General features: G+C 40.9%; 1 protein-coding gene across 1 annotated transcript in view; it reads left to right on the top strand.

The window, feature by feature from the left end:
• Nucleotides 1–23,496, top strand: part of LOC119658263 (runt-related transcription factor 1) — a 129,878-nt gene extending 106,382 nt beyond the window's left edge. The window contains exons 5-6 of the mRNA XM_038065555.1: nucleotides 22,141–22,338; nucleotides 22,567–23,496. Of these exons, the coding sequence (XP_037921483.1) occupies nucleotides 22,141–22,338; nucleotides 22,567–23,297 (929 nt within the window). The 3' untranslated portion in view covers nucleotides 23,298–23,496. The remainder of the gene's footprint in view (nucleotides 1–22,140; nucleotides 22,339–22,566) is intronic.
• The last annotated feature ends 3,050 nt before the right edge of the window (nucleotides 23,497–26,546 follow it).

Genomic DNA, 26,546 nt, shown 5'->3' with positions numbered 1-26,546 from the left:
TTGAATGATGTCGGATATATATTTATTTGGTCCCAGAAAGTTGTTGATTTTGATATATAGGTGATTCCGTTTACAGTAATTTGGCAATTTGTGAATCGTATTAAAACAGTTCCTCTTATCTTGATGTTGTTTGGACCGCAGGTAGTATTTATCACGGTTTCGGGCATATTGATGAAGATAAGGTGATTGGGTTCCGCTTCGAAGATTTCTACTTCCTTATCTCGATCGTGGAGTTCGCACTGGGCTGGTTCGTTGTTGATGATTTTCGAAATACATTTTGACTGACTAACTTTCTTCCAATTTGGCGTTTGGTAGCAGTAGAATGTTCCCTCGATGTGGTTGCATTTTTCATCAAAACTTTGGGTATGCTCGGTATTAAGGATTAGGTAGGGTTTCATTCGGATTATTTTTGTTCCTTGGATAGGTAGAGGAATAACATGGAAGAGTGTGTAGGATTCTCTCAGGGTAAAGGGGATTCTAATGTTAAAAATGATATTCGTTCCATTTGAGTAGGCTTGTAGACTTAATAACTCGTAAATATGTTCTATTGTTGTAATGTTGATATTCTGATTTTCAAATGTATGATTTATCTCTGCTAATTCGTGAGGGTTTAGTATCATTTTCGGGATTATATTGAGTTTCGCTAGGACAATTGCTTCAGCGATGCCTGTGATATGTTCATTCAGTAAATCGATGTTATAATTAATTTGATTCAAATATTGCGAATATTTGAAAATTTTATAATCATTTCTGATTTGGTTCTGGGAATTGTCGTTCAAATATTTGAGGTACCTAGTGATTACTTCTTGTTGTTGATTAATATGTTTTGTTATGTTTCCAAATCGTTCAATCATTTGTGTATTCAATTTTGTTTGTTGACTAAATTCCGATTTCAAACTATTTTCATTGCCTAATATAATATCAATTTGCCTATTAATTCTCTCGGCGTCGCTAGCATCCAAGTTGCCAGTGATTCCTTTAATGATGGTACCCAGTCCGTTTATCAACCCTCTTTTTGTCCGTTTGCGAGGTATTATGGATAAGAGTTTGTTATTAACTTCCTTGAGTTTGCTTCCCGTAATTTTCAATGATTCCGATAGTTCAGTAATATTGTCGAAAGTCCTAAGTGAGTCAGTTATTCTATCAATGTTTTCTTTATACTCGTCTAGCCGTATTATGTGTATTAGGTCACTGTATGATGTAATCAAACGTGCGTCGCCAAGTTTTATTGGTAAAAGTCCGTTCCTATTGGTCAGGTCCTGCAAGTCTATTTTCTGTCCGAGTGTTGCAAGAAGTTGCCTGAAATTTTCGTCTTTTTTTAATTTTTGCTTTATGGGTTTTTTTATTGTTATTAGTCAAAATAGTAATGTGATTGTCCTTTTTTACTTTCTGACGTGAAAACCTACGAGTTAGTTTATTTCTCCTACATTCCCTGCGATAGATTATGGATCCCTCATTAACAGTTTCGGGGTCATTTCTATTCATATTTAATTTCTCTAGTTTCTTCCTTGATACTTCTTCTAGTTTTGTTTTTATCTCTGGATAGAGTTTATCTCGAAATTCCCTAAGCCTTTCTAAGTACTCATGCAGGTTGTTATGTTTTATATTTTTATTGAATTTATACGTCCTTCCGTAAAATAATTCGAAAGGGGTATACTTAGTGGATGAATGTATCGCATTGTTATATGTTGTTATGACTTCATTCAGGATATCTTCGGGATCTTTGTCCCGGTGGTTATGGTATATTATTCTGTATGTTTCAGTTATGGTTGAATTAAGTCTCTCAACAGGGGCATTGCTACTTGTTTGTTGAAACGAGGTGATATGGTGATTAATATCATATTGTTTACAGAATTCTGTAAATATTGAGGAGGTAAATTCCGTTCCTTGATCGGTGACAAAGGTTATAATGTTTTCAGGTACGCCGTGAAGGCTAATAAAATGTCTCAGTGATTTAATGATCGCCAGGCTATTTCGAGCAACCAGCATATAAGCTGCAGCAAATTTGGAGAATTTGTCAATTAATGTAAGAACATATTTTTTGTCGATTGTATAAATATCTATGTGCAATGTTTCAAGGGGTTTCTTGGGAGCTTCTGAAAATTGAAATTTCGGTTTTTGAGGATTCCTATCATACTTTAAGGTTTGACATTGTTCGCAGTTGTTGATTACTTGGGTGATCTTGCTTTTCATGTAAGGGAAGTAGCATTCCCTTTTTAGGTGGGCAAGTGTTTCGTTTATCCCGCGATGGTTATTTTTTGTATGATAGTTGCGAATGAGGGTGTCTTGTTCGTCGCTTTCTGCTATTTCGTCTAGTAATTCCATACATCGAACAAGTTTGAAATTGCTAGAATGTGAGAAGTGTTTTGAGTATACCTCCTGAATGATTCTAAAGGTTTCATCTGAGCTTAAAATTGCTGTTAATCGATTGGGAGGAATAAATTTTTTAAAAATTTCGATAATCGTCGGTTCCGTGAATTCCTGCATACGAATTGTTCGCCGTTGCTTATTTCTGAAGGGCATTTTTAATGTTGTTTGTGACCTTCTATTTGAAGCTTCAAGTACAAGTTGGAGTGAAAATTCGTTGAGAGGTTGTTCGGAAATGGGAATACCAGTGTCCAAGTTCTCCTCTGCAGAATGTACAGTTGTCCCTCTAGTACCTTGCAATGACTCGTTTGCGTTGTCGATGTTTTCGTTGATGTTAATTTCGACCTTATTTTGTGGGAGTTTAATTCGACTCAAAGCGTCGGCGTTGCTATTTTGAGTGCCCTTTTTATAGACTACTTCATAGTCGTACTCTTCTAGTTTTAATCGCCAACGTATTAGCCTCGAATTCGGGTCCTTCAAACTCATCATCCATGTGAGCGGTTTGTGGTCGGTTACAATTTTAAATTTCCGGCCGAACAGATATGGCCGAAAGTATTTTGTGGCCCATACTATGGCCAAAAATTCTTTTTCGATGGTAGAATAGTTAATCTCCGAATCGGTCAGTGTTCTGCTAGCATAGCAAATTGGCTTATCGCTACCGATAGGTCCTTGGGATAAAATGGCGCCAATTGCATAGTTGCTAGCATCCGTTGTTAAGACGAAGGGTTTGCTGAAATCAGGATGTTGCAAAAGTGGATCATTCATCAGAATATCTTTGCAGCACTTGAATGCCGCTAAATAACGGTTATTCAGTTCTATAATCCGCCCCTTTTTCAAGCATTCTGTTAAGGGTTTGGTTAGTTTCGCGAAGTCCTTAATGAACTTGCGGTAATATCCCAATAACCCAAGAAAGGATTTTATTTCCTTTGTTGTTCTTGGAATTGGGAAGTTCATTATAGCTTGAACCTTATCAGGGTTGGGCCTGATTCCATTTGTCGTGACGAGATGTCCGAGAAAAGCGATTTCCTTTTTTAAAAATTCTGATTTATCCAGCTGTACCTTGAGGTTAGCTGTTCGTAACTTGTGGAACACTTTTTTGAGATTTTCTATGTGTTCTTGCAACGAGGTGGAGAAAATAATTATGTCATCCAAATAGACAAGACAAATAGTTCCCTGTAACTCCTTCAAAACGTTATCCATCACTCTCTGAAACGTTGAAGGGGCATTTTTGAGGCCAAAGGGCATTCGTACATACTCATAGTGCCCCCCTTCAACAGTGAAAGCTGTTTTTGGTATATCTTGTGGATCCATCTCTATTTGGTGGAATCCACTAGCAAGATCTAGGGTGGAGAAGTACATAGATTTTCCTAGTTTGTCCAATATATCATTGATGTTGGGAAGAGGATACCTATCGCTAATTGTTTTATCGTTTAATTTGCGGTAATCTATCACAAGCCGCCACTTTTTTTTTCCACTTGCGTCCGATTTTTTCGGCACAATCCAAACAGGGGAACTCCATGGTGAATAACTAGGCCGTATTATGCCTTGTTCAAGCATGCTCGATATTTGCTTGCGGACCTCCTGTTTATGGACAAATGGATATCTATACGATTTCGTATATATGGGGGTATCGTCAACTACCCTTATTCGATGTTTCACCTGGTTAGTGAAACTTAAATTTTGGTCTTCACGATGGAAGATATCATCGTATTCTCGGCAGACCTTAAAAAGTTCTTTCTTCTCTTCCGGATTTAGATGAGAGGTCCGAAGTAGTTCGATGATATCCTTTGACATGGAAGAGTTCCAATTTTCGGCTTCATAATTTACGTTTAGGTTGTTTATTTGCTCGTAATTGCGGGAAAGACACTCTGCCCTTAAGGGGTGTTCAAGGAAAAGAGATTGTTCTAAATTCGATGTGTTTGCTATTTCGATCATAGCATGCCAATCGAGAGCAGCGTATAGTCCCTCAGAGATTATAAGTTCAGGGGTTACTTTAATGGATTTAATGTAAATGTCACCAGTCTCTACATCAACTGGAAGTTTGACGATTTGTTTTGATCGGGGTGGTACAATATATCTTTGAGATGTAAAATTAGGTTTAAAATTCAGAGGGGTTGATGCGTTTTTGGTTATAAGTAAATTATTACTCAAATCAATTTTCCCACCGATCTCACTTAGAATGTCTACTCCGATTAAACCGTCGAAGTATCCGTGAAATTTGAAGATTAAAAATCTTGCGGATCCTGGCTGATTAAATTCGAGAAAATATGGAAGTGTAATTTCTTTGTTTATTTTGTGTTTAGCAAGGACAGTAGTAATAGAAATTGGACTTATTAGTTTAATGTCACGTGGGTTTATTAATTCCGGATTGATGAATGAAGATGATGCGCCGGTGTCTATTAAAAATTTTAATGGTTGTCCGTAAGGGGATGATATATTAATATATGGAAGTGTGTTTCCATGTTTGTTGATGTCTAGGTATCCAATTGGTCGTTGGAGGCACTGAATGGAAAATTTCCATCATCGATTTCAACGTTGTATACCTGCGCATTGTTGTTATTCTCATTGAGGAGCTGTGGGTCCTCAGGTGGATTGAATTCTGGAAGTGAAACCTCATCTTGGAAATTTTGTCCGTAAAACTGATCCGTGTAATAAGGTTGGTTAACCGGATTATTTGTTTGTGCAAAATTTGGATCAGTGTCTGGTGCATCAGGGGTATAGCCTGGTATTGCGACATTAAATAACTCCTCTGAGATAAAGTTTGGAGGTCTCGATGCTCTGAAAAAATTATTTTGAGGTTGTCTAGGTTGAGGTTGGTTCGCTCTGAAACTACCAGAGTTAATGTCCATCGGCTCGGGTTTAGCAAGGTGTGCATTACCTGGTCTCGTGGATACGTTTTGACCTGATTGGAACTTAGGTTGAACACTTTGGAACGGATTTGGTCTTTGTTGAAAATTTAGGTTGCCTCCCTGGGTAAGATATGGCTTTTGCGGAAACTGATTGCCCCATTGTGAGGGTTGAAAGTTTGTTTGGTGAAAACCTGGTCTCGGCTGTGGAGGGTAGTATGAATGATTGGGCCTGAATGGTTGAACTGGGAAACTCGGCGAGATAATTTGTGGAAACTTCAAATTTTGTTTAGTCGGTAGCAACTGTTTTGGTTTAGACTTAGGCATAGACATCAAATTTAAGTTATGTTTATTAGACTCCGATTTCGTGTAGAATATATTTTGCTCTTTTATGCAATATACATAAGCGGTAGCTAACGTCTCTGGTTTCATGGCCCGTATGGTTGAACCTAAGGGTTCTCTTAGCCCAGAAAGAAACGTGTTAAGGCACATTTCCGCGAAGAGCGCCTTTTTAGCGGTTATCACATTGTTATCATTCTCATGAATATTCACATGATTATTCATACTTGAAAGTAATTCGACTATTTCACTATAGAACTTCTGAATTGAATCATTATTTTGCTTTAGATTATGAAGGTCTCTTATAAGAGATGTCTCATTTCTCTTATCGGCATAGTGCAAAATGAGGTTCTCTTTGATTTGATCCCAATTTAGTGAGGTCCCGTACATGTTGAGGATTTCGTTAGCATCTCCAACTATCTTATTTCTTATGGCTCTTAATAGTAATTGCCCATAAGGTGTCCCACTCGTTACTTGAATGAGAGATAGGATTTCATCGACATTGTCGAGGAAATCAAATAACAATCTAGGGTTCCCATCAAATTTTGGGAGGTCCTTGATTGCATCTGGAACTCTTAATGAATTGACCACGTCTACGGAGGACACAGTATTCTGGTTAACACTTGCGCTTGGGTTCGACATTTCCTTAACCACAGAATTATTATCGATATTATTATCGCGAGATACAATTGATGTACTGAATGAATTTATCACTTTTGTTGTGCAGTTTTCAGTTTCACTAGGTAAATTTTCACAACTTAAACTACGGTTATTAAGCCTATTTCTAAGAGATTTATGGAGCGTGGAATAGGGCCGAAATGAAGGAGATTTTTTGGATTGGGAGTACAGAGGCATTAATCCAAAGTTGACTTACGTGAAAAATACAGCAACCTTGAACATCCTTGTTGCTAAGCTCGTTCTGTGTTTTTTGCTCCTGTAGCGATGTTCTCTCGCTGAGCCTGCTTCCGCCACGATATTCCTTCGTCACTTGCACTAACACTTCGAAAAGTATCCGTAACCGTGGGCGATTTCCTTTCGCCAACCGATAACCCGTCGGAATTAGACGATTTTAGAAAAACTTTTCGCACGAACTCACAAAACTCGCAAAATCTCCTCCGCCCTTACTTTGCAGACTGCGCCAGTTATAGATCCTAGGGGATCTATGTCCAAAAAAAAATAAAAGATTGAATTTTAAAATTTTAAATTAGACCTTTATTCTGGCAGAGTTTCTGCCTTCCAAATTACAACTCAGCTATTGCAATGTGCGTCTACAATTTATAAGTTAATAAATTGCTTACAAAGGTTTATTGGTTCAATTAACTTTTAGCGTGTGCAAGTATTATGTTGCGCAATGGAATGTGCAAGGTGCAAATACAATGGATTTTAATTCTGTTAGCATTATATTGCAAAGTTCAATGAAATGATATAATTTATGATGGTGCCCCGGTTGAGGGCACGTGTGGTGTAGGTGATGCCGTAACTCGAGCGATTGTGCGGACACCCATGACCTTGTACTTGGTGGGAATAGTAAAACGCAAATCGATTATATTCTCATTAGACGCCGACATTTTACCACTGTCACTGACCGCGCACCTCAACATCAACCGTTATTGCCGTCTTGCGAATCAAACCACCGATGAAACAGCGTGAGGAATACACTAGCCCGCCGCGCAATAAATGGTGGTAATTTCGTGAGAAGAAATGATCTTACTTACGCGATTACTAATCATTATGAATGTGGAAGAATTGTGGAACCAAGTTAAAGACACAATCTCCAAAGCGGCCTATGCAACCCTCGGAGTCACCAGGCCAGGTAAGCGGTCCATCAACCGAGATATCTGGCTTTGGAATAATGATGCTGCAATGAAGGTCTGTTAAAAGAAACGCCTTTATCAGAAATTTCTCAATGATGAAACGGTGGTTGGCCAGCGCCAAATTTATAAGAGCCAACAGGTGATCGTTGTTATCCGAGCGGTCCATTACGAAGATCTTTACGTTAAACTGAATACTGGAGATGACTTGTTAAAAGGCGATACCAACGCACACAGGATATCGAACACTCCTGTTACGTTGTTAGTGACAAAACGAAATTTTGCTCACCGACAGACGGGATGCGACGGATAAATGGCGAGAATATTTCGAGCAGATTTCAAATGAAGAATTAGTTCATCCTTCATTTCCGCAAGCGCTGCTCACATTTGGAGTAATTCCACTTGTCAGCGTGACTGAAGTCGAGGAAGCAATAAAACGAATGAAGTCGGGGAAAGGAACAGGACCTGAAGACATCGCATTTGAGCTCTGGAAAGCGAAGGGAGGTGGCCCAGCACTGTAGTGCAGTGAATGATTCAATTGGATTGTTGAGGAACGTAGAACACCATCTGATTGGCAAGAGAGTACCACAGTTCCAATATGGGAAAAGAAAGGTAGTCCAGTATAATGTTCAAATTACCGTCCGATCGGCTTGCTGTCCCTTACCATGAAGATTTTTGAGTGCATTCTTGATAACCGTATTCACGGAATCGTTGAAATGACCGTGAATCAAGCCGGGTTTATTAAAAAGCTGCGCGTTTGCTCATGGGGAAACACCATGAGAAACATCCCTCCCTCTACATTGCATTTCTGGATCTGGAGAAAGTGTTTGATCGTGTGCCATACGAACTCATGGTATGCTCTACCATAACACCTAGTACCAGAGAAATTCGTGCACTGGGTTCAATTGCCCAACCACGATTTGTCTCAGATTGGATCTAAATAAAACTGAATTTTTGACTACCGAACCCCATGAAACAGGCACTATTGCTGTCAGTGGCAGTGACCTGCCCAGACCAGAGCGATTTAAATATCTCGGCTGAATGCTATCAGCCAATGTAGAACTGCGTTATGAAATTGAATTGAAATTTATGTATTAACGTAATGTAGATGAAATGGCGTTCCACAACTGGTGTTCTTTGTGATAGACGTATTAACGAACGTCTCAAATCTTAAATTTACGGCAATGTTATCCGCCCTGCCGCCCTCTATGGTTCTAAGTGTTGGCCGACTATAAAATATAATGTGGTAATGGAGACAAAGGCATTGGACTAGTGAGGTGACATGCCATGATCACATCCGAAATGAGGTTTCACCGATTGTGGAAAAATTGCGAGAGGCGTCTTCGATGGCCAAGATTGGTCTGAACATCGAAGTCGATGGTAAGCGACCAAAAGGCCGGCCGAGGCAACGGTGGCTTGATACACTGGATGGTGATTTGAATGTCTCACAACATTCAGATCAGACCTTTGTTAAAATAACATGGCGCAACCGATCATGACGAGCCGACCCCACTAGTGAACGAGACAAATACTAAAGATGAAAAAAAAATGGAGTTTGAAATCCTAGAACAGCAAAACAATCTAAACTGTTAGCGAAGAGTTCAATATTTTAAGGACAAATTTTGAAGAGAATAATCAAAAGAGAATGGAGCTAGTGCTTTACTTACTTCTGTCTTTTTGTGCAAAGCACAACCTTATAGAAAACGTTTTCCTGTCTGTCTACCAACGAATTTTTTCTTGTTACTTTTTCATCGTTGGAAGGCGGGAACGTTCAAAACCTACTGTTGACCTCGCCGAGTAGTCATGTGGAACTCTTGTTCACTAAAACCACCTTCATCTCCATCCACTCTTCCCGGGGAACTGTTCTAAAGCATTGCATCGGGGCTGGATTAGTCCTTAACTGTGGTCGTTCCGATTCACCCCTTTATTTCTAGCATTTGTTTTACACAATAAGCTCTATGTTGTTAGCCATGTTAACACATCTTGGGCAGTATGGTGAATTGTCGTGACCAAAACTACGTACGTGTGCATGATAACCTATATTCCCTTTCAATGATTGTATCGCCTTGTAGTTTCATTTTCTATGGCTTTATCAAATCCTGTCTGCCTTTGGGTCCCTCGCAAACACTTTTCCCAAAAGCGATGTATCTGTGATCCTCTACGTATACAGCGACTGTCATTGTTCAATTTTGAGTTGAAGTGGGGTTCTCTTAAATGGAAAAAAGTCAATGTAACCCCCACCAATCAAATTAGTCATATGGGGCATCAAATGAAAGGCTGTGATTAGTAGTTTTCGAATAAGGTTTTAGATTTTGACATCAATTATAAATTGGAGGAGTGCGGCACTGAAAAATAATCCCTTATTTTAAGGACCCATTCTCAGAAATTTCCTATATGATATCTGGGCCTAAAAATCCTCTTCAAAAAATGATTTATAGTATATTAGGAAATTTTCTTTTTTTTGGAAATTGGCTTCATTCGCTTCAAACTCGGAGCTTAATATTATTAGCAAATGTGAAAACTTAACCTGCAACAGGTACAAAAAAGGGTTAGGAGAACTAGATTCTTCAGGGATGGAATTTTTATATTTCACTCGAATGTCAATTATTCTTGTTAATTATGACGTCAGCATCTTATTTGCATGGCCTGTGATGCAGTTAATTTGCACAAAATTGATACCTCTATAATAATAATAATCGTTGGCACAACAATCCATATTGGATCAGGGTCTTGAAGTGTGTTAGAGCACTTCATTCAAGACCGTAACGGTACACTACAGAACGCTGTAGGAGGTAATGTGGTCAGCATTACGCTCGCCTGAGATTATTACCCTGATTTGACTCAGGCACTCATTTACAGCTGAGTCGACTGGTATCCGACGTCAAATCGTGATATAAAACCCACTGTCGCCAGCGAGTTTTGAACCGCGACCTTCCGTACGACAGGCTTGTGCTCTAATCACTCAGCTATCCGGACACACCTATCGTTGCATACCATACCTCTATACCAGTGCATAGTACTCCTAGGATGACTCCTAGGTTTTCTAGTCAATTCTAAAAGTTGGTAATATACAATTAGTAAGTATCTTTGGCAGATATTGGAATGGAATATCTTTCGAGGTTGGTGGTTGTTTTACACAAAACCAGTAACAGGGCTGGGGACGAGTAGATTCCTCATAAATGCGAATTTAATATTTTACGCGAATGTCAATTATTCTCGTTAATTATGACGTTAGTATCTTATTTGCATGGCTTTCGAAGCAGTAAATTGCGAAATTGCTAAGTTTGAACTATTATAACTTTGGCGTTAATCGCCCGATTTCCATGAAATTTGGCACGTATATGCAAGAAATTGTCCTCTATACTGTTGGTAGGAGGATGAGCTTCAGGGGTTTTTCGATCAATTTCTAAAAGTTGGTAATATACTATTAGTAAGTCTACTTGAGCAGATATCGAAATGGGACATCTTTTGAGGCCTAGATTTCATCTGAGCGCATCACCCTGATTTTTTTTTCGGATTTTAGGGTTGGGTAGCTTCCGAAGATGCGTTCTGTCTCATTTTAAGTGTGCACATTTTGCTCTTTATTCGCGCACTTCACAATCCATGCCAAAATTAATATCAGTTTAGGAAAATACTAAGCGAGACCTTTAATTTGATAGCCTACACGACTATATCCGATGAACATTTTTTTTAAATCCGTTCGTTCGGATCGGTTTAGCCGTTCTGGAGAAGAGTGGATGCGACAGACAGACAGACGGACAGTGAATCAATTTTAATAAGGCTTTGTTTTACACAAAACCTTAAAAAGCAATTAAGACATTTGATGTCAATATCATATTCAACTGGATTGTGGGAATTATTTAATGTGTGTACACCACAAGTTATGTAACATAGGTACAAACGGAACCAAAGGCAATCTGATGGACCGAGTTTCCAATTTTCGACTTTGCGGATCCGGTAGAAAGTTGTTTCTAACGGCTACCACCACGCACGCTTACTTGTCCTGGAGTTGGTTTCTGTTAGTATTCTGACAGCAGCATTCATGTCCAGGTTAAGGAGCATCATAATTGTACAGAGACTTCCTAAAGGTGACATTGTGATCATGGTGCGTTATCTGAATTGAGGGAGAGGAAGATTCTGACAATACCTCGTTCGGATATGTGATGGGCAAACATGGTCTTGGTGCACGTAACGATAATGGTGAGAGGTGGTGTGTGGTGTGGATTTATGTAGCTTCTATTACCTCGTCATTGTTGGCACAGAGCATACCATAACTTCAGTTGAGTTTTAACTGGCCGGTACCGAAGGAGAAATTAGATTGACCACTTTGTGCTCAGCAGTAGGTTTAGACGTTGTCTTCTGGATGCGCATAACCAGAAAGGTGTTGGCATCGGTTTCGAAAGAAATCACCATCTGACGGCCATTTACGTCCGCTTGTGTGTTGCGTATGCTACTTCTCGCGGGGTTGGAGAATTGCGGCCGCTGGTCGCTTATATTATCCAGCTGTCGATCGACAGTGGAAAGCTCTCATGCAGATCGGAAAGCAGATATCCTGAATTATCCGCCGGGTATTGGGTTGCCATAAAAAATACTGCATATCCCTAAACCTTTCGATGGACCTATGAAGAACGTTAGCGGTTGACTTCTCATTCACGATGACAAGCAGTTGAAGGGATGGAAGGAACACTTCACCATAGTTCTTAACCGTATCATATCTGGTGTGGCTCCTCCTCCATCACAAAAATAATAGCTAAAATAATACAGGAATGCATCAAAAAATATCTCGAAAGCTTGGTCGACAGAGGGCAGGCTGGTGTTCGCTCCGAATCGTCCTACATTGGCCACATAAACATCCTACGGTTCATTTTGAAACGGTGCGGGGTGTTAAGATTTTCGCTTCATCTGCTCTTCATAGATTTCGAGAAAGCTTTCGACAACATGAACAGGGAATTTATCTGGAGCACTCTGCCAGGCATTCCGAAGAAAGTATTATTATTATCGGAGCGAGATATGACCTCGCAATATGTCATGTGGTGCACCGAAATACAATCTCAAAGAATTCTGAAGTCCAGAGCGAAGTCCATCAGAATCCCATGTTGTCCCCAATATTATTTTTTCTTTTTATCGGTAACATCTTTTTTCAAACACCACGACTACGCTGATAAGTGTTTACTCTTTCACGGGGTCATGGACTTTCGTCAAATGGCTGTGGGTTCAGAAGGGGAGTGGACTGCGACTGGACGTCGCAATCTTTCTATCTGCATCGTTCCAATTTTTTTGCAACTGGGGCCAAGTTAATTTGCGGCCATATGAATGGTAACGTTTTCCAGGTGGTTGCGAAGATCATCAGTCGATGCTTTATCTCTAGGACCTCTGTTGCGGTTATTGCAGCATCCATTTGTCTCTTATAGGTATTACGGAGGGCTGGGCTGGTCTTTATTATAGCAACACTTATTTATGAATGCCATCACACGGGGGGAATAACACGAGCGGAAATAAATGTTACGCTGTGCAGCAGAGCAAAAAGTGCCGCAAATAATGATGTTTCTGGCTTCGTATATTGAATGGAGCAGGAGTTTGTCCGACACAGAAACAGAGAGCAAGCTGGTTCTGGATCTGAATTATAACATCTTTTCCTAAACAGGGCATTGAAGACGCTGGATATTCTATATGTCCCGGTAGTGTTGTTGTTGCAGTCGGTGGTACTGAACGTGACTTTATTAGATGCTTTAGCTATACTAGATCGTCCTTGGCTGTTTTGTTGGAAAGTTGTTGTTGTTCCACGCCAGTGTCTTCTTTCTCTGCTGAGTGCAGATCGTAAAAAGTAACTGTGATTAAAACTCGAAAGCTCTAAGCTTTCGTTAGTATTTATATCCGTCGTGTCATCTGAGTACTAGCGCCAGACGCAATCTCGAACAAGAAGTTACGTCGGGTTATGGGCAAAATACCCCTGGACGTGTTGTTCCGGGAGCGGTGGTTGGACTTGATAATAATAATAATTGTTGCGCAACAATCCAATTGAATCAGGGTTTTGAAGTATGTTAGAACACTTCACTCAAGACCGTAACGGTAGACTACAGCAGTGTGGTGATTTGAGTCAGGTATTCATTCACAGCTGAGTGGACTGTTATTCGACATCCAGTCATTATAACAAGTGAGATTTGCACTACGACCCTCCGCAACAATAGCTCAGCGCTTTAACTAGTTGAACCGTCCGGGCACTAGATAGGTCATATATTAACAGGGGCCATATATCGGGGATCTGCATTTCTATGGTAATCATTCATGATATCGGTTTTCATCGACTGTAGGAAGGTTATCTCATGAAAACGTATTCCATTTGGGTTAGAACTGCAAGTGACACTTGAGTTTGTTTTTTCCAAAAAGAATTGTTGCTGCGCGTTTACAGTACAGTACCAGCGAATTATGAACACTGCTGATTTCAATCCAACTATCAAATTTAGTATATGTAGTGTTACGGTACATCAGTTTCTTATTGTTTGTCCACTTCTGTATTCCCACTGACACTAGAAAAAGTTCCGTTATGTTTTGTTCTACGCTGAAAAAAGCTACTGAATAGAACTTAGAGCATCGTTGCTTTCATGGTTTGTAGCATTATCATTCATGGGTAAAACAAGCGATTTTTACTGTGAAAAGGTTTGAAATCATTGTAAAATGTTTGACAATTTTAAAATCAATTATTGAATCAATAAATTTCAACAGTTTTAAAGATAAGCGGCTTAGAAAATATGCGTTTTCTTCAAGTTGTAGTAAAATCGTCCCAAAAAAGACCAACATTCATAAGAAGAAAGCAAAAAAGATCCGTTTGAATTTCGTGAAGCATACAAAGCTGTCTGGGAAAAGGTAGAACTTCAATAAAAAGCAAATTCAAAGAATTTGCTATTGCAAAAAGTAGCTGCGGCTAATCTTGGTTTTTTAGCTCTTGTTTAGTCATGAATACACTTTGAAGGCATTGACAGACCAGTTTATTGTTGGTCGGCCACGATTAGAAGAAAAACACCGCCCTTGCTGTGTTCCAAAAACTGTTGAACACCCTCATTCAGTGATGGTTTAGGGAGTGGTAGTGGGCAAAAGTCCTGGGTCCTTGCAATTTCTGGAAGGTAGCAAGGTCTTAGAGATTTTATAATCTTTATGCAGGGCAATCCATCCTAATATGCCGCAAAATATGTCAAGAGGTTTTTGTCTAGTCGAAACACCGTCGTTTTTCCTTTGCCACCCAAGGGCCCTGATATAAACCCGACTGAAAAGTGGTGGAGCGTTTTGAAACAATAGGTTTAGGTTTAGGTGGATGGACAATATATAACATCTTTTAAATTTTATCCTTTATGAAGCGTAATATATTTTTATTAACAGTTCGAAAGGCTATATATCAAGATTTTCTCAGTGTTCACATGAGGATGGTTCCAAAAGTAATGCATATAGTCGTCGTACGCGGTTTAATTGAAACAAAATATCATGATCTTATACTAAAATGTTTCCCTGAGTCTCCTGCACACGATAGTCTTGATCTCTAGGTGGTTTAAACATCATCATCAACGGCGCAACAACCGGTATCCGGTCTAGGTCTGCCTTAATAAAGAACTCCAGACATCCCGGTTTTGCGCCGAGGTCCGCCAATTCGATATCCCTAAAAATTGTCTGGCATTGTGATCTACGCCATCGCTCCATCTTAGGCAGGGTCTGCCTCGTCTTCTTTTTCTACTATAGATATTGCCCTTATAGACTTCTGACTGGGATCATCCTCATCCATACGGATGAAGAGACCCGCCCACCGTAACCTATTGAGCCGGATTTTATCCACAACCGGACGGTCATGGTATCGCTCATAGATTTCGTCATTGTCTAGGCTACGGTATCGTCCATCCTCATGTAGGGGGCCAAAAATTCTTCGGAGGATTCTTCTCTCGAACGCGGCCAAGAGTTCGCAATTTTTCTTGCTAAGAACCCAACTCTCCGAGGAATACATGAATGGCAAGATCATTGTCTTGTACAGTAAGAGCTTTGACCCTATGGTGAGACGTTTCGAGTGGAACAGTCCTTGTAAGCTGAAATAGGCTCTGTTGACTGACAACAACCGTGCACGGATTTCATCATCGTAGCTGTTATCGGTTGTGATTTTTGACCTTAGATAGGAGAAATTATCAGCGGTCTCAAAGTTGTAGTCTTCTATCTTTATTGTTACCGTTTGACCAGTGCGGGTTGATGTTGTTGGTTGATTCGTCTTCGGTGCTGATGTTACCACCATATATTTTGTCATGCCTTCATAGATGTGCAGCCCAAGATCTCGCGCCGCCTGCTCGATCTGGATGAAGGCAGTTTGTACGTCTCGAGTGGTTCTTCCCATATGCTGATATCGTCAGCATAGGCCAATAGTTGGGTGGAATTGAAGAGGATTGTACCTCTTGCATTCACCTCAGCATCACGGATCACTTTCTCGAGGGCCGGTTGAAGAGGACGCATGATAGGGCATCCCCTTGTCGTAGACCGTTGTTGATGTCGAATGGTCTTGAGAGTGATCATGCTGTTTTTTTCTGGCCTCGTGGTCAGGGTCAGCCTAGTCAGTCTTATTAATTTCGTCGGGATACCGAATTCTCTCATGGCCGTGTACAGTTTTACCCTGGCTATGCTATCATAGGCGGCTTTAAAGTCGATGAATAGATGATGCAGCTGTTGTCCATATTCAAACAGTTTTTCCATAGCGGATTTGCCTGGAGTGAAGCCTCTTTGGTATGGGCCAATAATGTTCTGGGCGTATGGGGCTATCCGGCCTAGCAAGATAGCGGAGAGTATCTTATAGATGGTACTCAGCAACGTGATACCTCTAAAATTGCTGCACTGTGTGATATCTCCCTTTTTATGTATGAGACAGATAATGCTCCGTTGCCAATCGTCAGGCATTGATTTGCTGTCCGATACCTTGAGCACAAGTTGATGAACCACTTGGTGTAACTGGTCGCCTCCATATTTAACCAATTCGGCTGTAATTCCATCGGCTCCTGGCGACTTACGATTTTTTAGCCGATGAATTGCACGGACTGTTTCTCCTAAACTTGGTGGTGGCAGTATTTGTCCGTTGGCTTCATTTGGCGGGACCTCCAACTCGCCGATGTTCTGGTTGTTCAGTAGCTCATCAAAGTACCCATCGCTCCAATATGCCCATTCTGTCGGAATTCAGATTTCCCCCTTTGTCTCGGCAGGATGAGCATTGAGGTAAAACTTCCGCGCCTGGTGCGGTTTGTCCCTGTACTTTTCTAGTTCACAGATTTGTTGGTTCTTCCAGGCTTCCTTTTTCCGTCTGTGAAGTCGCTTCTCCGGTCGACGGAGTTGATAAGTCTCTACGCGTGCCCGCGTTCTTTGAGAATGCAACATTACTCGGTATGCGACATTCTTCCGTTCTGTTGCTAGCTTACATTCATCGTCAAACCAGCCGTTCCGGCTCGTTTTGCGGCTGGGGCCAAGTATGTTTGTGGCCGTATCCATGATAATGTTCTTCAGGTGATTGTGAAGATCATTTGTTGATGCTTCATCTCCAGATCCTCTGTTGACTGCCGTTATTGTGGCATCCATTTGCCTTTTATAACTGTCGCGGAGGGTTGTGTTGAGGATGGCTTCAGTGTTAATTCTCACCTGATTGTCAGAGGGGATTCTAGGTGGTATTGTTATTCGAGCCTGGAGCACCATACCAACGAGATAGTGATCCGAGTCTATATTGGCCCCCCTATATGTTCTGACATTCATCAAGGCTGAGAGGTGGCGGCGTTCGATCAACACGTGGTCAATTTGGTTAAAAGTGGCCCCGTCTGGGGAGGCCCACGTATGTTTGTGGACTGCTTTCCGCGCAAACCAGGTACTTCCAATAACCATTTGTTTTTTCGTGTAAGCTATGGGAGCCAACGTATCGCCTGAATACGGGCTCCTTCCCTACTTGGCTGTTAAAATCCCCAAGTATGATTTTGACATCATATCTGGGACAGGCTTCGAGGGTTCGTTCTACCGCCTCGTAGAAGGTATCCTTCTCCGACTCTGCAGTCTACTCTGTAGGGGCGTGAACGTTAATGAGGCTTATATTTCTAAACTTGCCTCACAAGCGGAGAGTGCATAGCCGTTCGCTTATGTTTTCAAAGCCGATAACAGTAGGTTTCATTTTTTGGCTGACTAAGAAACCTACTCCGAGCATATGGTTTACTGGATGACCGCTGTAATATATGGTGTAGCGGCTCTTCTCCAGAAAATTGGTCCTTGTCCATCGCATCTCTTGTAACGCTGTTATATCAGCCCTATATTGGGACAGGGTATCGGCTAGCTGCTCATTAGCTTGATCTATGTACAGGGAGCGCACGTTCCATGAGAACATGCGCAAATCGTTAATCCGTTGTCGTTGCCGGGTTCGTCGTTGTAAGATCCATCCTGTCCGAGGCTCCTTTCGTGGCTTCGTAACATCGGTTTTCCATGTAGGGTTGTCAGCCCTACCCGACCCCAGCATGGAGGATCAGTTGGTACAATTTGTCTCGTTTTTCGTAGCGGGAGACTCGCCTTCATCCTTCTCCGTCTGCAGCTTTTCGTTATGGAAGAGCTCCCAGCGGTCACCACGTGGAGGTGGAGATAGGGTTTGGTAGTGGAGCTGTTGGTGTTGGTTTAGCAGGCATTTCCCAGGTTTTATGCTTTGGGACCTATACTACCCTTTGACCACGCGATCTAGAATCAGTGGAAGATAATGCACATTCGGGATCACTACACACGTTCAGGGAGTCCACAAACGCTTCGATCGTGGAGAAAAATATCGACGAGGATCGACGCTTAACATTAAAATAGATCGCCCAAGAAGTTAACCTATCGAAAACGTCTGCGCAACATATGCAAGAAATGTTATAGAAAAAATGTATGCGCGTGTTGGGTTCCTCACTGCTTGAATGAAGAACAACGTACACGAATAGTCAGAGTGGTTGCTTAAATTCGTGATTTCGAGCCGCAATTAAACTGACAGTGTATGGAGTGAAAATGGAATGACTCGCCGCGCGTTGCGAAATTCCTTCGCCAGCCGACGAAAGTGAAGCAAATGGTAATTATGGCGTACGACGAGAAAGTGTTTTGGTGTGTGATGGTGTTGGTACAGGTACTACTGTAGACGCATTCTTGACAGTATCGCCCTCTTTACATTGTGTTTCTGGATCTGGAGAAAGCGTTTGACCGTGTGCCACACGAACTCATCTGGTATGCTCAATGACAATATTTAGTGCCAGAGGAACTAGTGCGCTGGGTTCAATTGTTCTACCATTATCCGAAAAGTAAAGTTCGAAGTATGGCGGGTCTATCAAAACCGCTACGTATCTCTCAACCCTCTTTTTTCTTCTTGTTATGGACACCTTCACACGGGACATCCAACGTTCAGCGCCCTACACGCTGCTTTATGCAGATGATGTTTACTAGCGTCCAACAGCAAAAATGATATCGAGCAACTTGTCCAAAAATGGAATGATCGCCTCATGCATCTGCATCTGAATAAAACAGAATTTTTGACGATCGATCCCCATTAAACAGACACAATAACTGTCAGCGGCAGTGACCATCCAAGAACTGAGCGATTTAAATATCTCGGGTAAATGCTATCAGTCAATGGAGAACTGCGATCACGCAACCTGGATGAAGTGGCGTTCCACAACTGGTGTTCTTTGTTATCGACGTATCAACGAATGTCTCAAATCTAAGATTGACCGCAATGTCGTCCGTTTCGCCGCTCTCTATAGTTCTGAGTGTTGGCCGAATATAAAAGACAATGAACGGCGTCTTGTGGTAAGGGAGACGAAGATGTTGCGTTGGACTAGTGGTGTGACACGTTTTGATCATATCCGAAGTGAGGATATCCGCGATTGATATGGGGTTGCACCGATCGTGGATAAACTGCGAGGGAAACGTCTTTGATGGTACGGCCATGCAATTCGTGCTAACGAAAATTCATTTGCTAAGATTGGTCTGAACATCGAAGTCAATGGTAAACGACCAAAAGGCAGGCTGAAAAAACGGTGGCTTGATACGCTGGGTGGGGATTTAAAAGCCTGGCGATTTCATCCAGATCAGGCATTCGATAGAGCCAAATGGCGAAGCCGATCACGACGAGCCGACCCCGGGGACAACCCCGCCGGGGCAAAGGCTGTAAAAAAAAGACTACTTTAGACGGTGAAAGATATACGTAATGCACGATAATGCGCGATCGCATTTTCATGCCTCTGTTTTGTTCAACATATTTGGAGAATATGGTTCGGAAACACGGCCACGTGCTGTTTACTCTCCTGATACGAGTCCTCCGGATTACGACTTGTTCCAGAAGCTCAAGGAACCGATGAAGGGAGTCCGTTTCACTGATTTTACCGCGTTTAACGACGCCGTGAGCCGATGCATCCGCGAGCTAAATTTTAATCAGTTTTTAAACGGTATTCAGCGGCTTCCCGAACGCTGGTGCCATGGTATTGAAAGCCGGGGAGATTATATAGAACGATTGCAAATAAATTTTGGTGTTCATGTGAAATAAAAAATGCTTAAACTATATTATGCATTACTTTTAGAACCACCCTCGTAATTCCCACATAGGGATCACCATGTGTTCTGTCGAGTTCTGGTAATGCATTCAGCGGACGTTCCACTAGAAAATTACCCGTCTTGAATTCAGGCGCCTGAGACAATACAGTGGCGAACTCCTTGAAACTTGAATTATTCGAGTTTTGCCACAAATGTATCATATTTCATTTGGCATTTTGTCGATTTCAGAGCCTCACTTACTGCCCTCACTTCTAAGCCACTAGACCTTTTATCGCTCGTTCAAGAAAAGAAATGAATTTGGTTTTTCTTTAATTAAATTTATATTAGGATGGAGACAAGATTATTAAGATTAAATTATTAAACCCATATTCTCGTTAACAACTTTGTTTTTTGGTACATGTTTTCTATTTGAAAATGATTTTGTTTCCGTACAGCTAGAAGTAATTAGAAGCACCAAATGAAAGGATTTTTTCTCTTCTTTGCACTTGCATTTGAACCACAGGAAACTCAATTTGATTAAAGAAAGCATCTTTCACCTCTACTGACACTGAAGTGATAAAACCAGTTTCGCAATGAAAAGAACGACTGCCACCATAACAAATAGCATTTGAAATAATTTCACCTTCTTTCCAGAAATAGTTAAGAAGTAGTATATGCCGTCGGGAAATGTGATTTCTTTCCCGTCGGCAGGTATCCAGTTCAATTTTGCTGGAAGTACATATTTCTTCTACAATTTTTCAGGGTTACTTGAATTTCTAGCCTTGTTGTAATTATGGCATTTTTAGCGGATTTTTTAGATGTTTTAAATTAAAATTTTCATTCAGTCGTATTTTGTACTTTGTCGGTAATCACGCGGTCTACCACCTTCAGAATAACTTGAGAACATGAGCACCACCTTCGTACTATGTTATGTATGTCTGTATGTAGTTCTTGTTTTGGTAAGAATGCTCCTTGTAAGGAGTGTACTCTCTTTCCTTGGTTGTGCGCAGATTTTCTCTCCATAATTTCCAACTAAGAATGGAATGATAATCAATGAAGAGAGAATCCAGTCGAGGTTGCTGTGAGAATCTGGTGGTGGTGACATAACAGGTGGTCTCGGCCTTGGGGATGCACGAAGCTGGAGAATGAATTCATATTCCAAGACGTTAGCATATGAATTTTGGTAAAATTCCAATCTTTACACTGATTACACCAACGAACTCCGTATGTCTCACAAATATTCTCTCATTCCTTCTTATTCTTTTCTTCAATATTTCCTCTCACTTCCACCTTACTTGGCCTTTAGAGAGAGCGGTGGTGTGGTTGAATTGGAGTTTTTGTGGGATCCGTGGTAGTGTCGTGTGAAATTTTCTTGGTATTTGAACTGTTACTTTATTTCATAAGGACATAGGAGGAATGGAAAGAACGAGAATATGTATATAAAGGCTTGGCAGTGGGAAGGAAGGAATCGTCGCGTGGAAATGTAGGTGTCAGTGGCGTATGCTGCTTGGTTGTATGGCCTGTAAAGATTCTTGGGGAGAAAGCTTTTTGTGGCGCACCAATGGCACCACGTTATGCCCCACTCTTGGCAAACGATTCACCGTACCAGTGGCTAACCCTTTATCGCACATAGGTTTCCTTACAGGACCGCATATTTAGGTTTTAGTGGGAGTGAAGCAAGCCACTACTGAACGAAACGATATCCGCAGTCATAATGCCTGTAGCTATGTAGGTTTTTAGAAGATGCCTAGGAAAAAGGATGGGTTTTGCTCTCTACTAGATTCTATGTAGGTAGAACTATGTTCTCGAGTATTCCCTCGACGGAACAGCATGGATTCTGAGACTATATATTTTCGAGAACAAGACATCCATTTAACAAGCAGCGCAAGGAGGATGTACTTAGCCAATGTACACATGTATAATTAGAAGGATGTATAGGACTCGAGGAAGTGAGATATGGTTGATTATATGTTCCCCGCGAGAAGAGTGTACTTTACATATAGATACCCCAAATCCACGAAAACCTGACCTTTTGTCGTTAGTTTGATGAAAAATGTACTTTTTAATCACATATCCGAATTTTGTAAGGTTTTTCTATATGTGCTTTGAATATATTTCCAAACGTCATTGCGCAGAAACTTTTCATGAACATATTTGAAAAGATCGTCATATTTATCATTTAAAAATTGCAAACTCAATCCGAAAACAAGTTGGCTGAATGAAGTTTTCCTTTTACTTTTCAGGATTCGCACATCATCTAGCTGGAATGCATGGTCACATACATGCTCCAGATTGGCGAGCTTTAGGAGCTAATCCTGGAATTGGCCGACCGGCGGGTGGTTTCCCACATGGAGCTCAATTCTTTCATCATCAACACGCACCGTTTCCACCACATATGTTGGCCACGACCCTTGACCGTCCTGGCCTGAGGTCTATTAGTGGTATGTGATGAAAACTACAATAGTTTAGTTTTGTAGGTTGGTTAGACATAGAAATTGGGGTACAGAAAGTACATCGATTTCTATGGAAACTTTTGGGTTAGGTTTTCTCGAGGCATCACTGATTTTTGTGGAAAATAGAAACTATGTTTGCTTTGATATATGTATGCATGCTATTTTATTATATAATATGATGACGAGGATTTTCATTGGTTTTCAATATATTTTTAGAAAACCATCACCTGTCGCAATTAAGTCAATTATCCCTGTGCAATCCACACAGTACTACTAGCCCTAAGGAATCGCCACTTGCTAGTAGCTTATCACGTGCAACGCCTCCGCATAGTGTAGAGAATGATAACAACAATAATATTGATGCGGGTTTCGAAAGTGATAACATATCAGTGACAGGTTCCCCGAGAAAATCGAGTTCATTACATGATGACGAGGACAAACGTAGCCCCTCGCCGCCAACAGGAGCCTTCACTTCCCTAATTCAACGAAACAATGCATTGAGAAAGGGTGATTTGTTTTCAGGATTCGCTTCGCAATTCCAACAGCCACATGTATTCAACCACGCCTTGGCAGCGCAGCTTTTCTTGCAAAATCCGCTAATACCACAGCCCAGTCAATGGCTGTACACGCAGCTATACGGAAACTATCACGACTTTCCCTGGTTTCGAAATTCATCTACGAGCAATAACATACAACAGGCTCCATTGAATCCCGAGCAAAACAATAATGAAACGTCAGGAGTGAATCTAGTTAAAAGAAGCGTAACTCTTATATCACACAGTGAAAAAGATAATGAGAGTGAAAATCAGAACTCCCCGCCGGTAACGTCCACCCGTAGGTCACCGTCTCCCGAGGAAAATGAGGAAAAAGTTTGCGGGAAGGCCGGTAGCTTAGGGGCGATAAGAAGTAGAACACCAAAGCATACAGACGTTTGGAGACCATATTAATAGAGCCATATCGATCCATAGAGTTTAAGTTTAATGTTCTTCACATATCGAATTTAACAAAAGAAGCCGGCGTAGATGTGAATTAAATTTTGGGTTAAGTGGAATTCACAAGTTGAAATAGATTTGTAAAATATTGTGGATGTCGAAGGAGTTTAATTTACCGATAAGCGCTCATTTGTATATTATGTATATAACGTTTATTATAAATAATAAAATTATTATACCTGTAATTTCCTATTTGAATTGGATCCTTGAAGAGTCTTCTCCACGGAGAGTGACACTGACATTTACAACTTTTAAAAACTTACATCTTATAGGTGATGAGTTTTTAGGTTCAACCTATCCGGACGTAAGCTGATTTTTCAAACCCCAAGCCTTCCTGCAGAAACCATAAAAATTGATTTGATCTAATAAATAGAGTTTAACCAGCTTCGACATCAAATAATTTGACTTGTGTTTAGTATATCGGCCCACTGGAATGGGTATTGGTATTTTCAGTGCTAGGGAATATTTTAGTTGTCATTACACTGCCGTATTCATGATTTGTTTCTCAATCGACAAGCCTTGCAATAAAATGCCCCCAGATCGTTGCACACACTGAAATGTTCCATCTTAAGGCCTTTGTTAGGACTTTCTAAGTCAAACCGGAGAAATGAATGAGTGCCTGGCGCCAGATTCAATGGTATATGTTGTGTACCTTTTCAAGGATGTTTGTAAAACAATACCTTATTAGACTCGATTCAATGTCTGTCTGTTACACTCGAGTTACTCGGTTCAACCAATTATCGCTATTGTGTGGTCTCTGAATCCCTTTACATACAACGGATGGCGACATTGAGGGAGGGCTCCCAATACATACAAAAGGAGGATGCTAAATTTGTTTTTTTCGCAGAATATGATTAAAGTGGGGTATCAAATGAAAGGGCTTGATTAGTACTTTTGAAGCTGATCCTATTTTTAACACTGGGTAAGAAATAGGAGAGTGAGTGGTCAAAATGTATACCCCGAAAAGTGTCATATATCGTTCGTCAGAACCTATTCAACCGAAATATCGCAAAAAATTCAGAATGGTGCATCCATTCGAAATCTAGGTCTCAAAATACATTCTATTCCGATATCTGCTCAAACAAAGTTAATAATAGTATATTATAATATTTTAGAAATTTACCTGAAGTACATTTCAGAAGTACAAAATTTGGCATGGTTGTAAATAGTAATATAATGCATAATTTTGGAAAGTTTGAATAAAATCCAACTATTACTAACAAATAGAATTCAAGCAGCCTTCGCGTACGGGCGTATAAAAAAAGTAAAATGCTTAACAGACAATTATATGTGTTCAGCAGCAAAGCGCTTAAGTTCAAAAATAAAAAAATTCATACATACTATTCCGGTAAGAATGTGTTCCAAGAGACAATTGACTAAGTGCAAAGTGCGTAATGTGCATAAAAACAATTGGAAAAATATTTCTGACGTTTGGCGATAGTAAAATCTATGGCTAATTGTATGGAAGTAGGAAAGGTGAACGATCCCAGCGCCACAGCTATACTGGATACGTGCCTTGAGAAGAAACGTACCCAAATTGGGATTGAACGGTACATTAAAATAACCGAGAAAAGAAAGCTTACCCCGCAATTCATTTGAAGAGTATAATGAATCTGGTGACGAAACGATTCAGATGAAGCATTAACCACCACCAATATTTGTCAGGTAAACAGTAGCACATTAATAAAAGACATTGTGGGAGTAATAACTCCTGGGATGTCGACGCAACATCAAAGAAATAAAAATCCAGGTGCCAGAAGAGGTAAAACACTGCCAAGTTATCAGCTGGCTCGAAATCGACAAATCATCTTTTATACATATCAGCTTGAAAGTCCCAAAGGCCTAGTGGTAATAATTAAAGTCATAGACTTAAAAGTCAACGTGGACGAAATCAATGAAGAGCTGGAGAGGAAGGGCTTTGAAACAAAAGCAGTGTGTAATGTACCGAACAAAGACAAGATACCTCAGCCAATGTTTAAGATTGCACTCACACCTGCAGCCAGCAAGGCACCAAAAGCAAAACGCATCCTACATACGACCTGCAGTATCTGCTATATAGAAAAGTACCAGCAGTAAAACCATACTACGATGCCCAAACTGTCAGGACTTGAGTCATTCTAAAAACTACTGTAGATTAATAAGTATTTGCGTGGCATGCGGCGGGATGCACCCAATCCTAATAACCTCTTAATAAACGGCCAGAATATGAGGTAATTCTGATGGAAATCATACGCTAACTACGGAGGATACCCGGTATATAACATAGAATACAAGCAGAACAAGCAAGGGAGACCTACAGAAGGACTCCAGCCGCAACAGATCCCCATGAATAGGCAACCTGGAGTCCTTCCAACAGCTAATCCCCCCAGCTAGGCAAAACCCATTTGCAGACGTCGTTAGGTATGTACAGTCATTTTGCCCATCCACAAAACAAACAACATAGAGCCTCAACCAACAGGGTATAGTTATGCAAGTGTTGCCAACGCTTACCAATAATCTTCAGCATAACCTATAGGACCTGCAACGGAAGAGGAATAACAATTTGCGCATTTTCTTATGGAACGTGCGCTCCCTGTGTAGACCGAATGCTACTCAGCAGCAAGCCGACACCTGTCACAATATAAGGCCGGTATAACAGCATTGCAAGAAATGTATTTAACAGGGACCGAGCTGCTATGGCGTAGTAGCTATTACAGCGGCCGTCCAGTTACCCAAGTGCTCAGAGTAGGTTTCCCGATCAACCAAAACCCTGCTGTTAACGGCTTTGAAAACATGAGTGAAAGGCTATGTACTCTGCGTTCGCATAGCGAATTTCGAAATATAAGCCTCATTAACGTTAACGCCCCTACAGAGGAGACTGCAGAGTCTTAAAAGGATACCTTCTTCCAGGCATTTGAGGGGACCCTGGAAGCCTGTCCCAAGTATGATTTCAAAATAATATTTGGAGATTTTACCAGTCAGTTAGGGACGGAGCCCCTATTTAAGCAATACGTTGGCTTCCATAGCTTACATAAGGATAGCGGACTGCGCATTATTCAGCTAGCAGCATCACACGAAGTGGTTGTTGGAATTACCTGGTTTACGCGGAAAGCGGTCCACAAACATGCGAGATCCAGATGAGACCATTTTCAACCAAATTGACCATGTGTTGATTGAATGCCGCCACCTCTCAGCCTCGTTGAAGAACATATAGACCAATATAGA

The sequence above is a fragment of the Hermetia illucens genome, chromosome 5, assembly GCF_905115235.1.
Source record: "Hermetia illucens chromosome 5, iHerIll2.2.curated.20191125, whole genome shotgun sequence".
In the NCBI taxonomy this organism is placed as follows: domain Eukaryota; kingdom Metazoa; phylum Arthropoda; class Insecta; order Diptera; family Stratiomyidae; genus Hermetia; species Hermetia illucens.
This window is presented reverse-complemented; position numbering and strand designations above follow the sequence as displayed.